We start from the raw sequence: 16,343 nt of genomic DNA on the forward strand, positions 1-16,343 counted from the left end.
CTGCATTTTTACAGGAACGCTGCTTGATCCAGAGATGAAAGAAATAACCATAGAAGGAGGAAAACTGATCATGGAGAACAGAGGCACTCTGATGTGCGCCATTTCTCATTATATTGTTGATGAACACACAGTGAAATGGCTTAAAATAGCGAGAGATGCAAGTGAGCCCGTTCCTGTGAACTCTGACATCAACAAGATAGCCGATATAAGAAAAGATGAGCCGTCTGGAGATGATATAGCGATACTGACTTTCACTCCAGTACAGGAGTCCGATAACGGGGCCGTATTCATCTGCAGGCTGGAGCGTCCCGGCTCTGAGAGCCCGATAGAGAGAAGAATAGGCCCGCTACGTGTGACAAGTGAGTAGTACTGAGTATTATCTGGCACAACCAGGGGGGATGGCTATATACACCTACAGTACTTACCTCATTATAACAAACATGTATCACATTTATTTTAAAGTACTATTGTGAGGAATGAAGCCTGGCAGTAAAGGGTGCCGGGCCATATAGCTAATACGGAGACACTTATATGAATTACCAGCAAAAGTCACAGTTCTGTACTTTCTCCTCAGAAAATAATAACCTAGACGAGACTAATTCAGTAAGGATCGCTGATACGATCTTTATTGCATTTCTCCAATGTTTGAGTATTGCGCACGGGCAGAACGGGTCCTATAATCGCGGCACAGATATGCGAACGCCTCTGCCTAATGAACCGGCTGAGGTGTTTGCAAGGAGGGGCGGAGGCGGCCGGTGTTGGGTGAAAACGGGGGTATGTGGCCCCCGTTTTCCAGGAGTTACCTTGGCCTCGGAAGCCGCACTGCTATGGCAAGGCTGAGAAACCTAAAGCTTACTCAGAGTTTATCTGAGATGCGATCGCATCGCAATTGCAGGGAGGAGGTGGTATGTAGCACCTCTTGAATCTGCATTGCTAAGGACTGCTATCAATCCATAGTGAATCAGGCTCTTAGTTGCAAGGAGATTTTCTTTTCAAATAAAAATTTGCTAAATAAGAAATGTGGCTAATAACATTCCTGGTAACAGCTGGTTAGGGATGGACAACTCCCAGATGTCAGGTAGTCAGTCTGGCTAATACATTATTGGTAACAGCTGGTTAGGGATGGACAACTCCCAGATGTCGGGTAGTCAGTGTGGCTAATACTTTACTGGTAACAGATGGTTTGGGATGGACAACTCCCAGATGTCATGTAGTCAGTGTGGCTAATACATTCCTGGTAAGAGCTGGTTAGGGATGGACAACTCCCAGATGTCAGGTAGTCAGTGTGGCTAATACATTCCTGGTAACAGCTGGTTAGGGATGGACAACTCCCAGATGTCAGGTAGTCAGTCTGGCTAATAACATTCCTGGTAACAGCTGGTTAGGGATGGACAACTCCCAGATGTCAGGTAGTCAGTCTGGCTAATAACATTCCTGGTAACAGCTGGTTAGGGATGGACAACTCCCAGATGTCAGGTAGTCAGTGTGGCTAGTACATTACTGGTAGCAGCTGATTAGGGATGGACAACTATTGTAATGTATGATTGGAGTGCTTGCCATAGTGTCTGCACCTTGGGGCAAGACCATAAGCAGTGAACCAGGTCTGCGTCCAGAGCAGCACATTTAAAACAAAGTGGGATGAGGGGGCAGCTCCCATGAGGTGTCGTAGCTTTGGGGTAACATATGCTCTATGTAGGATTTTCTGGTGCATTTCGGAGTATGAAATGGAACCCAGTGTTTTGTCTAGATAAGTGTTGGCCTCTAGTATCACTTTTAAGGAGAGATCCGGGAACTCTATTCTCCATTTCATAAGTCCCACTGAGCCTGTGTCTATGTTTAGTAAGGTGCGAGAGTGTGAATATATAAAGGCTGTGGAAAAGGTGTTATTCACGGACAGGCGTAGTGTTTTATCCAGATTGTGATATTTATCATGTTGTGGTATCAAGGACAGGGCCCTCTGTACGTAACTGCAGGCTTGAAGGAATGGGAACAGTGGTATCTGTAAATGTGGGAAACGCGCTATGACCTGCGAGTGTGTTAGTAGAGTCAATGTTTCGGCATTCAAAAATTGGTGGATATATTTCAGGCCTCCATTGTGCCAGGTATGAAATATATGTGAGGTTGTGTGGGGTTGAAAGTCTGGATTACCCCAGAGAGGTAGAAACAGTGATTTGTATCGTGATATTCCAAGTCGTGAGCAGACTGATCGCCATGCTGTACAAGTGGAGGATATAAGTAAATTATGTTTTGCTCTATTTGGCATGGAGTTGGGGGTTGTATGTAACAGGGTTATCAGGTTCCAAGAAGGTGTGAAGGATTGTTCTAGATATGTGTTTGCATATATGCTTTGTCCGCTGATCCAGTCCACTGGAATCCTATAATTAGCTGCTAGAGCATAAGTATACAGACATGGTAAATTTAATCCACCAAGGGACCGAGGTTGGCGCAATTTAAACAATGAAAATCTAGGGCGTTTTCCCGCCCAAATAAATGTGGATAATGCTTTATCCAATTGAGTGAATGTGTCCTTGGGTGGAATCAGCGGGAGCATCTGAAGCACATATAAGAAACGTGGGCAGCTAATAATTTTATACAAATGACTTCTGCCCGTATATGTAAGGGGGAGGTGGGCCCACCTAGCGAAGTCAGCATATGTTTTAGTGAGTAATGGTGAGAAATTGAGGGGATACAATTCAGATGGATGACTAGAAAACACAAAACCTAGATAGGTAATGCGGTTATTTGGGGCCCATTGAAATGGGAAGGTGGTGTCCCAACCCATTTTGGCCGAAGGGAAGAAGGCCAAAGCCTCCGTTTTAGAGTAGTTGATTTTAAACCCAGAAACTTGTTCAAAGGATTTTAATATGTCTAGTAGATGCGGGATGGCCTCTTTGGGGTTGCTAAAGTACAATAGGATGTCATCTGCAAATGCTGAGAATTTAAGTTCTCGGTCTGCCAGTTTTATACCCTGCCATTTCGTTTCCTTTATAAAGTGGCGAAGAAGCGGGTCCAAGGCTAAGTTAAACAGTAGAGGAGATAGAGGGCATTCCTGTCTTGTGCCACGGTGTAAGGAAAAGTCTAGAGTTATGACCATTAATTGTTAAGAAGGCTTGGGGGGTACGATAAAGGGTATGAAATACCTGAAGAAAGTCTAGGCCAAAATTTTGGAATCTGAGTATTCTGTCAATGTGGGCCCAAGAGACTCGATCAAATGCCTTGTCTGCATCACAACTTAGAACAATGTTCCCCGTCTCCAACGAGTCATGAGTTTTGGTCATGGCCGCTAGGAGAGAGCGAACATTATGCACAGAGTGTCTGTTACGTAGGAACCCTGTTTGGGCGGGATGAAGTAGTTTAGGTAGGACCAACTGGAGTCGGGAAGCCAATATCTTCGTGAATATTTTAAAATCTTGCCTCAATAGTGAGATTGGTCGGTAGGACGAGACCAGGGGGTGGTCCTTATTGGGTTTGGGGAGGACTATGACTCGTGCTGTGTTGAAGTTATGAGGAGCCGGGTGTCCTGTCAGAATTGAATTATATAAAATTAAAAGATGCTCGCTAATATGTGGTAAGAGTAGTTTGTAATAGGCTGCAGACAGTCCGTCTTGGCCGGGAGATTTCCCATTGGGTAGGGATTTAATAATTGCATCCAATTCCTCTGCAGTAATGGGAGTAGTGAGGAGTTCTTTGTCTTCTTCTGATAATGTGGGAAGGTCGGCTTTTGTTAAAAACTCTGAGCCAAGTTCTGGTTGGTCCAGAGGGGCCGTGTATAAAGTCTCAAAGAAGGACAGAAAGGTATCGCTAATTGCCTCTTGTGTTAGCGCTGGTGAAGCGAGGGCGTCTCGAATAGTTGAGATATGTTTGGGGGTTGCATGAGCCTTCACCATATTTGCCAATAATTTTCCAGGGCGATTACCCCAACGGAAATATTTGTTGGACTGGAAGGAAAGGAACAGTTTGGCCTGCTCCGTGCATAGTGTGTCGTAGACTAATTTAGCATCTTTATATCGTGTTCTATTGGATTCCGATGGATCGGCCAATAGTTGAGAATAAATGGAAGTAACCTGGAGAGAGGCTTTAGCCATTCTCTCCCTTAGTTGTCTCTTTCTGGCGGCTACATATGAGATCACTTGACCTCTAATGACCGGTTTAGAAGCCTGCCAGAAGAGGTTCATGTTATCAATATGTATTGCATTATCGCCTGTGTAATTGAGGTATGATTGGGTCAAGTAGAGTTTAAAGTCTTCTGAGTGTGTTAGATGTTCTGGGACGGGGTGTGGTCAGGGTAATTGATAATGTAATTGGAGCATGATCTGATAGAAGGATGTTAGCGATGGTGGTGTCTTGTATTCTATGTATTAAAGAGGAGGATACTAGCCAATAATCTAGTCTGGAGAATATTTTGTGTGGGTGTGAGAAGAAGGAGTATTCCCTGGAATCAGGATTAAGAAATCGCCAAGGATCTATGAGCTGTAAGGAGTCTAGCATTAGGGACAGTGGTGGGGGAGTAGATCTATTCAAACCTGATTGTCTGGGACCACCTGACACATCTAGCATCGGATCTAGAACGACATTAAGATCTCCTCCTAGTATCAAGGATCCTTCTACCCAATCCTGTAAGTGAACAAAAATATCTGAGAAAAATGAAGCGTTAGGCCCTGTGGGGGCGTAAATACAAGCCAGAGTGAAACGTTCTCCCTCGATATCAACCTTTAAAAACAGGAATCTACCCTCTGGGTCCACTCGTTCCTCCCTGATCTCATAATGTAGTGATTTTTGAAAAAGGATTACCACTCCCCTTGTTTTGGTAGTATATGATGCACTTCTAAAGTCTCCCACCCAAGTATCCCTAAGTACGTTAGGGTCAGTGATTCGCCAATGTGTCTCTTGTAGTAATACCACATCGGGGTGAAATTTTTTAAGGTGGTTTAGTACTTTTTTCCTCTTGATTGGTGTGTTCAAACCCTCCACGTTCCATGAGACAAATTTAAGAGACCTCTTTGAGTTATCAAGAGGAGTTTCGGCCTCTTCGGGATTCGACATTATCCAATGCCCAGTCTGATGGAACGCAGAAGGAGAAGCCACAATCGGTAACCCACTCCCCAGTCCCAGCGAGCAGGGGAGGGGTCAAAGAAGCATGTAAGGAAGTCATGTGGGGTCACTTTCAACATATAATGAGAATTTTTTGTATATGTACAAAGTATTTGCTGATACAACTTTGGCCACCTATCAAAAACATTTTTACATTTTTGAACCAAATATGATAACCATCCATATATAACTGAAACCTTAGTATGAATAGAAAAGAGAAGGGGGAGAGGAAACATAAAGGGAGCCGACAGAACAATTGGGAGTAGAGCTCTCCGCCATCCCCCCACCCCCATCAAGTAAGAAGTGTATCCACTCATCAATGGCTGCATGAGCCAAATATATATTATTAATATTACATTATCCATTGGAGCAGAGAGGAGAGATGAGAGAGAAAAAGAGCAAAGAAATACTTGGTTTTAGGAAAGTCAATCAGCATCGTCCATTCTAGAATCAGAGTGCGAGTCTGATATAGACTTGAGGAAGTTGCGAGCAGCTTCCGGGGTATGGAAAAAATGTGGTTTGCCTGCATGAAAGAGTCTTAACTTTGCTGGGTATAGTAGAGCGAATCTGATATTTTTGGAAAATAGTTCTTTGCAAACCGGGGAGAACTCTCTTCGTTGCGTTGAAACCTGGAAAGAAAAGTCTTGAAAAAGCAGAATTTTAGATCCCTCATGGTGGAGGTCTGAGCATTTACGATATGCTTCTAAAATCTTCACCTTGTCAAGGTAATTTAGCAGTTTAAAGATTACCGGTCTAGGGCGGGTCTGGGAAGCTTGTGAGGATTGTCTATCAGCGCCGATACGGTGTGCCCTTTCGACCATGTAGGAAGTGGGTGAAGAGGGTAAACCAAGTGTTGCGGGGAGCCAGTGAGTAACCAAATCTAGTAGATCTTTTTGTATGACGGATTCAGGGAGGCCAATCAGGCGCAAGTTGTTCCGACGGTTGCGATTTTCCAATTCCTCGAGTTTATCACTCATGGCCGCCAAGGTGTTATCATGTGCTTGCTGCTGTGTTTGTATTGCATTATGGTCGTCTTCCAGTGTGGAGATGCGATCTTCGGCATCTGCCAGGTGCTGTGTGTGTTGGGTCAGTTGTGCAGCAGCTGATGTGATGGCCTCCATTAATGGTGCCAGCTTGGCATCTAATAGTGGTGAAATGATTTCTGCAATTTCCCTGGCTTTCTGCATTGCAGATGGGCTAGCCTGGATGTCAGGGGGCAGCAGGTCAACTGGATCTTTTCTGCCCAGTGAGGGTGAATATCTCTGTTGAGTAGGACTTTGGTCTTTATCTTTAGTTGCTGGTTTATTTTTGTTTTGTGAATTCTTGCACGCACGAGGCGTTTTGGCTACATATTTTTCCATAACGGGTATTGCTGCTAAATAGTTGTGAGCAGGGGAATGGAGGTGCGATATGTATTATATAAGTGCTCTCTGTGGAAGGAGGAGGGTGAGGTAGGAAAGCCCAATCGCTCCTTGCATCAGCAGTGAGGGTAAACCCCAGGCAGCGACCAGCGCGGTACCTGAGGAGTCATGGATGTGCAGCACGGTGTTGTCTCTCTCCCAAATTCGCAGGGGTCAGCAGGATGTACCTTAGAGACAGCCGCTGTACAAGCCGGATCTGTGTCACGGTGAATGTCCCCGTCTTCCAGTGATGGCGGCTGGGCCGCGGAGTATACTGGGTGCGGTCACGGGGTTAGGTGGGGATTCGGCCTCTGCAGCGGCAGGGCTATTCGTATCTGCACGCACCTGGTGTAGCGGTGTGGGGTCCAGCGGGCAGCACAGCGGATCGCTGTATACAGCCTGGATCCTTCAGGCGGCTCAGCCACGGCTTTGCACGCGGTCCAAACCACACCCACTATCTTATTTAGAATCTCTCTAAACTTTATGTTCATATTAGGACCTACTGTCCTTGGTAACAAGTTAGAAGCTGGCTAGCCTTATTTTGGGCTAATTCCAATTCTATTATATACACTGAACCTGCTGATGTTTTATACAAAATCTGTTAAAGGAACATGTATCTTATACATAAACTAATGTGTGTGTATAAAGATTACATATCTAAGTTTATGGAATATGCTCATTTTCCGTGTAAGGTATATAATGATAGGTATACCTGTATACCTACAAAATATGCTTGTATATAAAATTAGTCAAATATATTACCGGTATATTTCTTATGCACTTAGAGATTTAACAATTGATACTGAAATGATCTCCATTTATGAAAAACTTCCTGTGCATCTTTAAAACAGGCTTCTTTACATTATGTAATGAGGTAAATGCAGTTCAGTACTACTGTATAGTGTAATGAATGACAGGTTCCGTCAGCCAATCAGCAGGTGGTGCTACAGAAGCTTTGTTGGCTATTTTACACATGTGCTGTGCAGTTTAGGAACAGTGACTTCTGGTGGACAGAAAATTGTATTAAACTTTCTGGCTTTTCCAGCGCCTCAGTACATTACATTACTACGTTATGCTACACTAAGTAATTTAGAACACCAGCCAGCGGCACGTCAGGGCGCAAATAGCAGGGCACACTACATGGTGTATGGAGCAAAGATGTACCAGGAGATATCTGAATGTGATAAGTACATACAGTATGAAACTGTAAAACCTAACGTAAGGTAGTATGCTGATTACAGCTTTGTTATCCCAGCCAGAAGAGGGGAGAACCGCTGTGTTTTCGCCCGGTCAGACAGGGCTGGTAGGTGATGTACTGTATTTGATTATAGATCTTAGACATAATAATTATTCAACTTTATCACTGCTCATTTAAACTGCATCCTTATTAGATTAACCACACTTGCAGTTTTTTTCATTTTGCTGTTGCCGTGTGCCGGTAGAAAAGCTGGAGACACTTGGTTGCATTTGCTCCCTAAACTAAAAGTTTTCATCCTCTACATTGGGCCCTAGCCAAGTTATTGGTTTGGACCCCCTTTCTCCTCTCCATAAACACAGATAAAAATTGGTTTCTGCAAATTGGGGCACCTCTGGCCCACTGGACATAAGGGAAGAGCCTAGGTTGCTAATGGATGATTTGGCTGTGTTCATTTAAGTGTATTCCCATTCTTACTGCCCAGTTACCAGCCAGAAACATCAGCTGCAGGGAAGTGGCTGAGAAACGTACGTCTGCATTGCACCTACTGTACGTAACAGGTGACATGTGCAGCATGCGAAAATATACGTACGCATTCGAGGTTGCATGCAACTCAGAATCAGGGGCATTGGTGAGAAATGATCTGTGGAATTCTGTACTGTAACTCTGGGGCAGATTTATTAAGCCTGGGGAAGTGATAAAGTAGAAGGTGATAACGCACCAGCCAGTCAGCTCCCAACTGTCATTTTTCAAACCCAGCCTGTAACATAGAAGTTAGAAGCTGATTGGCTGGTGCATTATCACCTTCCACTTTATCACTTCACCAGGCTTCATAAATCTGCCCCTGTGTGAGATACGGCCATGTATAGTACATACCACTCTGACTCCTTACCCTGATGTCTGCATTTTTACAGGAACGCTGCTTGATCCAGAGATGAAAGAAATAACCATAGAAGGAGGAAAACTGATCATGGAGAACAGAGGCACTCTGATGTGCGCCATTTCTCATTATATTGTTGATGAACACACAGTGAAATGGCTTAAAATAGCGAGAGATGCAAGTGAGCCCGTTCCTGTGAACTCTGACATCAACAAGATAGCCGATATAAGAAAAGATGAGCCGTCTGGAGATGATATAGCGATACTGACTTTCACTCCAGTACAGGAGTCCGATAACGGGGCCGTATTCATCTGCAGGCTGGAGCGTCCCGGCTCTGAGAGCCCGATAGAGAGAAGAATAGGCCCGCTACGTGTGACAAGTGAGTAGTACTGAGTATTATCTGGCACAACCAGGAGGGATGGCTATATACACCTACAGTACTTACCTCATTATAACAAACATGTATCACATTTATTTTAAAGTACTATTGTGAGGAATGAAGCCTGGCAGTAAAGGGTGCCGGGCCATATAGCTAATACGGAGACACTTATATGAATTACCAGCAAAAGTCACAGTTCTGTACTTTCTCCTCAGAAAATAATAACCTAGACGAGACTAATTCAGTAAGGATCGCTGATACGATCCTTATTGCATTTCTCCAATGTTTGAGTATTGCGCACGGGCAGAACGGGTCCTATAATCGCGGCACAGATATGCGAACGCCTCTGCCTAATGAACCGGCTGAGGTGTTTGCAAGGAGGGGCGGAGGCGGCCGGTGTTGGGTGAAAACGGGGGTATGTGGCCCCCGTTTTCCAGGAGTTACCTTGGCCTCGGAAGCCGCACTGCTATGGCAAGGCTGAGAAACCTAAAGCTTACTCAGAGTTTATCTGAGATGCGATCGCATCGCAATTGCAGGGAGGAGGTGGTATGTAGCACCTCTTGAATCTGCATTGCTAAGGACTGCTAGCAATCCATAGTGAATCAGGCTCTTAGTTGCAAGGAGATTTTCTTTTCAAATAAAAATTTGCTAAATAAGAAATGTGGCTAATAACATTCCTGGTAACAGCTGGTTAGGGATGGACAACTCCCAGATGTCAGGTAGTCAGTGTGGCTAATAACATTCCTGGTAACAGCTGGTTAGGGATGGACAACTCCCAGATGTCAGGTAGTCAGTGTGGCTAATACATTACTGGTAGCAGCTGATTAGGGATGGACAACTCCCAGGTGTCAGGTAGTCAGTCTGGCTAATACATTATTGGTAACAGCTGGTTAGGGATGGACAACTCCCAGATGTCGGGTAGTCAGTGTGGCTAATACTTTACTGGTAACAGATGGTTTGGGATGGACAACTCCCAGATGTCATGTAGTCAGTGTGGCTAATACATTCCTGGTAAGAGCTGGTTAGGGATGGACAACTCCCAGATGTCAGGTAGTCAGTGTGGCTAATAACATTCCTGGTAACAGCTGGTTAGGGATGGACAACTCCCAGATGTCAGGTAGTCAGTCCGGCTAATAACATTCCTGGTAACAGCTGGTTAGGGATGGACAACTCCCAGATGTTAGGTAGTCAGTGTGGCTAATACATTCCTGGTAACAGCTGGTTAGGGATGGACAACTCCCAGATGTCGGGTAGTCGGTGTGGCTAATACATTACTGGTAACAACTGGTTAGGGATGGACAACTCCCAGATGTCGGGTAGTCAGTGTGGCTAATACTTTACTGGTAACAGATGGATAGGGATGGACAACTCCCAGATGTTAGGTAGTCAGTGTGGCTAATACATTCCTGGTAACAGCTGGTTAGGGATGGACAACTCCCAGATGTCAGGTAGTCAGTGTGGCTAATACCTTACTGGTAACAGCTGGTTAGGGATGGACAACTCTTGTAATGTATGATTGGAGTGCTTGCCATAGTGTCTGCACCTTGGGGCAAGACCATAAGCAGTGAACCAGGTCTGCGTCCAGAGCAGCACATTTAAAACAAAGTGGGATGAGGGGGCAGCTCCCATGAGGTGTCGTAGCTTTGGGGTAACATATGCTCTATGTAGGATTTTCTGGTGCATTTCGGAGTATGAAATGGAACCCAGTGTTTTGTCTAGATAAGTGTTGGCCTCTAGTATCACTTTTAAGGAGAGATCCGGGAACTCTATTCTCCATTTCATAAGTCCCACTGAGCCTGTGTCTATGTTTAGTAAGGTGCGAGAGTGTGAATATATAAAGGCTGTGGAAAAGGTGTTATTCACGGACAGGCGTAGTGTTTTATCCAGATTGTGAGATTTATCATGTTGTGGTATCAAGGACAGGGCCCTCTGTACGTAACTGCAGGCTTGAAGGAATGGGAACAGTGGTATCTGTAAATGTGGGAAACGCGCTATGACCTGCGAGTGTGTTAGTAGAGTCAATGTTTCGGCATTCAAAAATTGGTGGATATATTTCAGGCCTCCATTGTGCCAGGTATGAAATATATGTGAGGTTGTGTGGGGTTGAAAGTCTGGATTACCCCAGAGAGGTAGAAACAGTGATTTGTATCGTGATATTCCAAGTCGTGAGCAGACTGATCGCCATGCTGTACAAGTGGAGGATATAAGTAAATTATGTTTTGCTCTATTTGGCATGGAGTTGGGGGTTGTATGTAACAGGGTTATCAGGTTCCAAGAAGGTGTGAAGGATTGTTCTAGATATGTGTTTGCATATATGCTTTGTCCGCTGATCCAGTCCACTGGAATCCTATAATTAGCTGCTAGAGCATAAGTATACAGACATGGTAAATTTAATCCACCAAGGGACCGAGGTTGGCGCAATTTAAACAATGAAAATCTAGGGCGTTTTCCCGCCCAAATAAATGTGGATAATGCTTTATCCAATTGAGTGAATGTGTCCTTGGGTGGAATCAGCGGGAGCATCTGAAGCACATATAAGAAACGTGGGAAGCTAATAATTTTATACAAATGACTTCTGCCCGTATATGTAAGGGGGAGGTGGGCCCACCTAGCGAAGTCAGCATATGTTTTAGTGAGTAATGGTGAGAAGTTGAGGGGATACAATTCAGATGGATGACTAGAAAACACAATACCTAGATAGGTAATGCGGTTATTTGGGGCCCATTGAAATGGGAAGGTGGTGTCCCAACCCATTTTGGCCGAAGGGAAGAAGGCCAAAGCCTCCGTTTTAGAGTAGTTGATTTTAAACCCAGAAACTTGTTCAAAGGATTTTAATATGTCTAGTAGATGCGGGATGGACTCTTTGGGGTTGCTAAAGTACAATAGGATGTCATCTGCAAATGCTGAGAATTTAAGTTCTCGGTCTGCCAGTTTTATACCCTGCCATTTCGTTTCCTTTATAAAGTGGCGAAGAAGCGGGTCCAAGGCTAAGTTAAACAGTAGAGGAGATAGAGGGCATTCCTGTCTTGTGCCACGGTGTAAGGAAAAGAGTCTAGAGTTATGACCATTAATTGTTAAGAAGGCTTGGGGGGTACGATAAAGGGTATGAAATACCTGAAGAAAGTCTAGGCCAAAATTTTGGAATCTGAGTATTCTGTCAATGTGGGCCCAAGAGACTCGATCAAATGCCTTGTCTGCATCACAACTTAGAACAATGTTCCCCGTCTCCAACGAGTCATGAGTTTTGGTCATGGCCGCTAGGAGAGAGCGAACATTATGCACAGAGTGTCTGTTACGTAGGAACCCTGTTTGGGCGGGATGAAGTAGTTTAGGTAGGACCAACTGGAGTCGGGAAGCCAATATCTTCGTGAATATTTTAAAATCTTGCCTCAATAGTGAGATTGGTCGGTAGGACGAGACCAGGGGGTGGTCCTTATTGGGTTTGGGGAGGACTATGACTCGTGCTGTGTTGAAGTTATGAGGAGCCGGGTGTCCTGTCAGAATTGAATTATATAAAATTAAAAGATGCTCGCTAATATGTGGTAAGAGTAGTTTGTAATAGGCTGCAGACAGTCCGTCTTGGCCGGGAGATTTCCCATTGGGTAGGGATTTAATAATTGCTTCCAATTCCTCTGCAGTAATGGGAGTAGTGAGGAGTTCTTTGTCTTCTTCTGATAATGTGGGAAGGTCGGCTTTTGTTAAAAACTCTGAGCCAAGTTCTGGTTGGTCCAGAGGGGCCGTGTATAAAGTCTCAAAGAAGGACAGAAAGGTATCGCTAATTGCCTCTTGTGTTAGCGCTGGTGAAGCGAGGGCGTCTCGAATAGTTGAGATATGTTTGGGGGTTGCATGAGCCTTCACCATATTTGCCAATAATTTTCCAGGGCGATTACCCCAACGGAAATATTTGTTGGACTGGAAGGAAAGGAACAGTTTGGCCTGCTCCGTGCATAGTGTGTCGTAGACTAATTTAGCATCTTTATATCGTGTTCTATTGGATTCCGATGGATCGGCCAATAGTTGAGAATAAATGGAAGTAACCTGGAGAGAGGCCTTAGCCATTCTCTCCCTTAGTTGTCTCTTTCTGGCGGCTACATATGAGATCACTTGACCTCTAATGACCGGTTTAGAAGCCTGCCAGAAGAGGTTCATGTTATCAATATGTATTGCATTATCGCCTGTGTAATTGAGGTATGATTGGGTCAAGTAGAGTTTAAAGTCTTCTGAGTGTGTTAGATGTTCTGGGACGGGGTGTGGTCAGGGTAATTGATAATGTAATTGGAGCATGATCTGATAGAAGGATGTTAGCGATGGTGGTGTCTTGTATTCTATGTATTAAAGAGGAGGATACTAGCCAATAATCTAGTCTGGAGAATATTTTGTGTGGGTGTGAGAAGAAGGAGTATTCCCTGGAATCAGGATTAAGAAATCGCCAAGGATCTATGAGCTGTAAGGAGTCTAGCATTAGGGACAGTGGTGGGGGAGTAGATCTATTCAAACCTGATTGTCTGGGACCACCTGACACATCTAGCATCGGATCTAGAACGACATTAAGATCTCCTCCTAGTATCAAGGATCCTTCTACCCAATCCTGTAAGTGAACAAAAATATCTGAGAAAAATGAAGCGTTAGGCCCTGTGGGGGCGTAAATACAAGCCAGAGTGAAACGTTCTCCCTCGATATCAACCTTTAAAAACAGGAATCTACCCTCTGGGTCCACTCGTTCCTCCCTGATCTCATAATGTAGTGATTTGCGAAAAAGGATTACCACTCCCCTTGTTTTGGTAGTATATGATGCACTTCTAAAGTCTCCCACCCAAGTGGTTTAGTACTTTTTTCCTCTTGATTGGTGTGTTCAAACCCTCCACGTTCCATGAGACAAATTTAAGAGACCTCTTTGAGTTATCAAGAGGAGTTTCGGCCTCTTCGGGATTCGACATTATCCAATGCCCAGTCTGATGGAACGCAGAAGGAGAAGCCACAATCGGTAACCCACTCCCCAGTCCCAGCGAGCAGGGGAGGGGTCAAAGAAGCATGTAAGGAAGTCATGTGGGGTCACTTTCAACATATAATGAGAAATTTTTGTATATGTACAAAGTATTTGCTGATACAACTTTGGCCACCTATCAAAAACATTTTTACATTTTTGAACCAAATATGATAGTAGCAATAACCATCCATATATAACTGAAACCTTAGTATGAATAGAAAAGAGAAGGGGGGAGAGGAAACAAAAAGGGAGCCGACAGAACAATTGGGAGTAGAGCTCTCCGCCATCCCCCCACCCCCATCAAGTAAGAAGTGTATCCACTCATCAATGGCTGCATGAGCCAAATATATATTATTAATATTACATTATCCATTGGAGCAGAGAGGAGAGATGAGAGAGAAAAAGAGCAAAGAAATACTTGGTTTTAGGAAAGTCAATCAGCATCGTCCATTCTAGAATCAGAGTGCGAGTCTGATATAGACTTGAGGAAGTTGCGAGCAGCTTCCGGGGTATGGAAAAAATGTGGTTTGCCTGCATGAAAGAGTCTTAACTTTGCAGGGTATAGTAGAGCGAATCTGATATTTTTGGAAAATAGTTCTTTGCAAACCGGGGAGAACTCTCTTCGTTGCGTTGAAACCTGGAAAGAAAAGTCTTGAAAAAGCTGAATTTTAGATCCTTCATGGTGGAGGTCTGAGCATTTACGATATGCTTCTAAAATCTTCACCTTGTCAAGGTAATTTAGCAGTTTAAAGATTACCGGTCTAGGGCGGGTCTGGGAAGCTTGTGAGGATTGTCTATCAGGGCCGATACGGTGTGCCCTTTCGACCATGTAGGAAGTGGGTGAAGAGGGTAAACCAAGTGTTGCGGGGAGCCAGTGAGTAACCAAATCTAGTAGATCTTTTTGATTGACGGATTCAGGGAGGCCAATCAGGCGCAAGTTGTTCCGACGGTTGCGATTTTCCAATTCCTCGAGTTTATCACTCATGGCCGCCAAGGTGTTATCATGTGCTTGCTGCTGTGTTTGTATCGCATTATGGTCGTCTTCCAGTGTGGAGATGCGATCTTCGGCCTCTGCCAGGTGCTGTGTGTGTTGGGTCAGTTGTGCAGCAGCTGATGTGATGGCCTCCATTAATGGTGCCAGCTTGGCATCTAATAGTGGTGAAATGATTTCTGCAATTTCCCTGGCTTTCTGCATTGCAGATGGGCTAGCCTGGATGTCAGGGGGCAGCAGGTCAACTGGATCTTTTCTGCCCAGTGAGGGTGAATATCTCTGTTGAGTAGGACTTTGGTCTTTATCTTTAGTTGCTGGTTATTTTTGTTTTGTGAATTCTTGCACGCACGAGGCGTTTTGGCTACACATTTTTCCATAACGGGTATTGCTGCTAAATAGTTGTGAGCAGGGGAATGGAGGTGCGATATGTATTATATAAGTGCTCTCCAGTGATGGCGGCTGGGCCGCGGAGTATACTGGGTGCGGTCACGGGGTTAGGTGGGGATTCGGCCTCTGCAGCGGCAGGGCTATTCGTATCTGCACGCACCTGGTGTAGCGGTGTGGGGTCCAGCGGGCAGCACAGCGGATCGCTGTATACAGCCTGGATCCTTCAGGCGGCTCAGCCACGGCTTTGCACGCGGTCCAAACCACACCCACTATCTTATTTAGAATCTCTCTAAACGTTATGTTCATATTAGGACCTACTGTCCTTGGTAACAAATTAGAAGCTGGCTAGCCTTATTTTGGGCTAATTCCAATTCTATTATATACACTGAACCTGCTGATGTTTTATACAAAATCTGTTAAAGGAACATGTATCTTATACATAAACTAATGTGTGTGTATAAAGATTACATATCTAAGTCTATGGAATATGCTCATTTTCCGTGTAAGGTATATAATGATAGGTATACCTGTATACCTACAAAATATGCTTGTATATAAAATTAGTCAAATATATTACCGGTATATTTCTTATGCACTTAGAGATTTAACAATTGATACTGAAATGATCTCCATTTATGAAAAACTTCCTGTGCATCTTTAAAACAGGCTTCTTTACATTATGTAATGAGGTAAATGCAGTTCAGTACTACTGTATAGTGTAATGAATGACAGGTTCCGTCAGCCAATCAGCAGGTGGTGCTACAGAAGCTTTGTTGGCTATTTTACACATGTGCTGTGCAGTTTAGGAACAGTGACTTCTGGTGGACAGAAAATTGTATTAAACTTTCTGGCTTTTCCAGCGCCTCAGTACATTACATTACTACGTTATGCTACACTAAGTAATTTAGAACACCAGCCAGCGGCACGTCAGGGCGCAAATAGCAGGGCACACTACATGGTGTATGGAGCAAAGATGTACCAGGAGATATCTGAATATGATAAGTACATACAGGACGAAACTGTAAAACCTAAC

At 44.3% G+C, this 16,343-nt stretch overlaps 1 protein-coding gene across 1 annotated transcript in view; it reads left to right on the forward strand.

Annotated features, from left to right (window-relative positions):
* Positions 1–16,343, forward strand: part of LOC134944449 (uncharacterized) — a 235,903-nt gene that overhangs the window by 177,858 nt on the left and 41,702 nt on the right. Inside the window, exons 16-17 of the mRNA XM_063933024.1 lie at positions 15–359; positions 8,601–8,945. Coding sequence (XP_063789094.1) covers positions 15–359; positions 8,601–8,945 — 690 coding nt within the window. The remainder of the gene's footprint in view (positions 1–14; positions 360–8,600; positions 8,946–16,343) is intronic.

The sequence above is a fragment of the Pseudophryne corroboree genome, chromosome 7 (genome assembly GCF_028390025.1).
Source record: "Pseudophryne corroboree isolate aPseCor3 chromosome 7, aPseCor3.hap2, whole genome shotgun sequence".
NCBI classification, from domain to species: Eukaryota; Metazoa; Chordata; class Amphibia; order Anura; family Myobatrachidae; genus Pseudophryne; species Pseudophryne corroboree.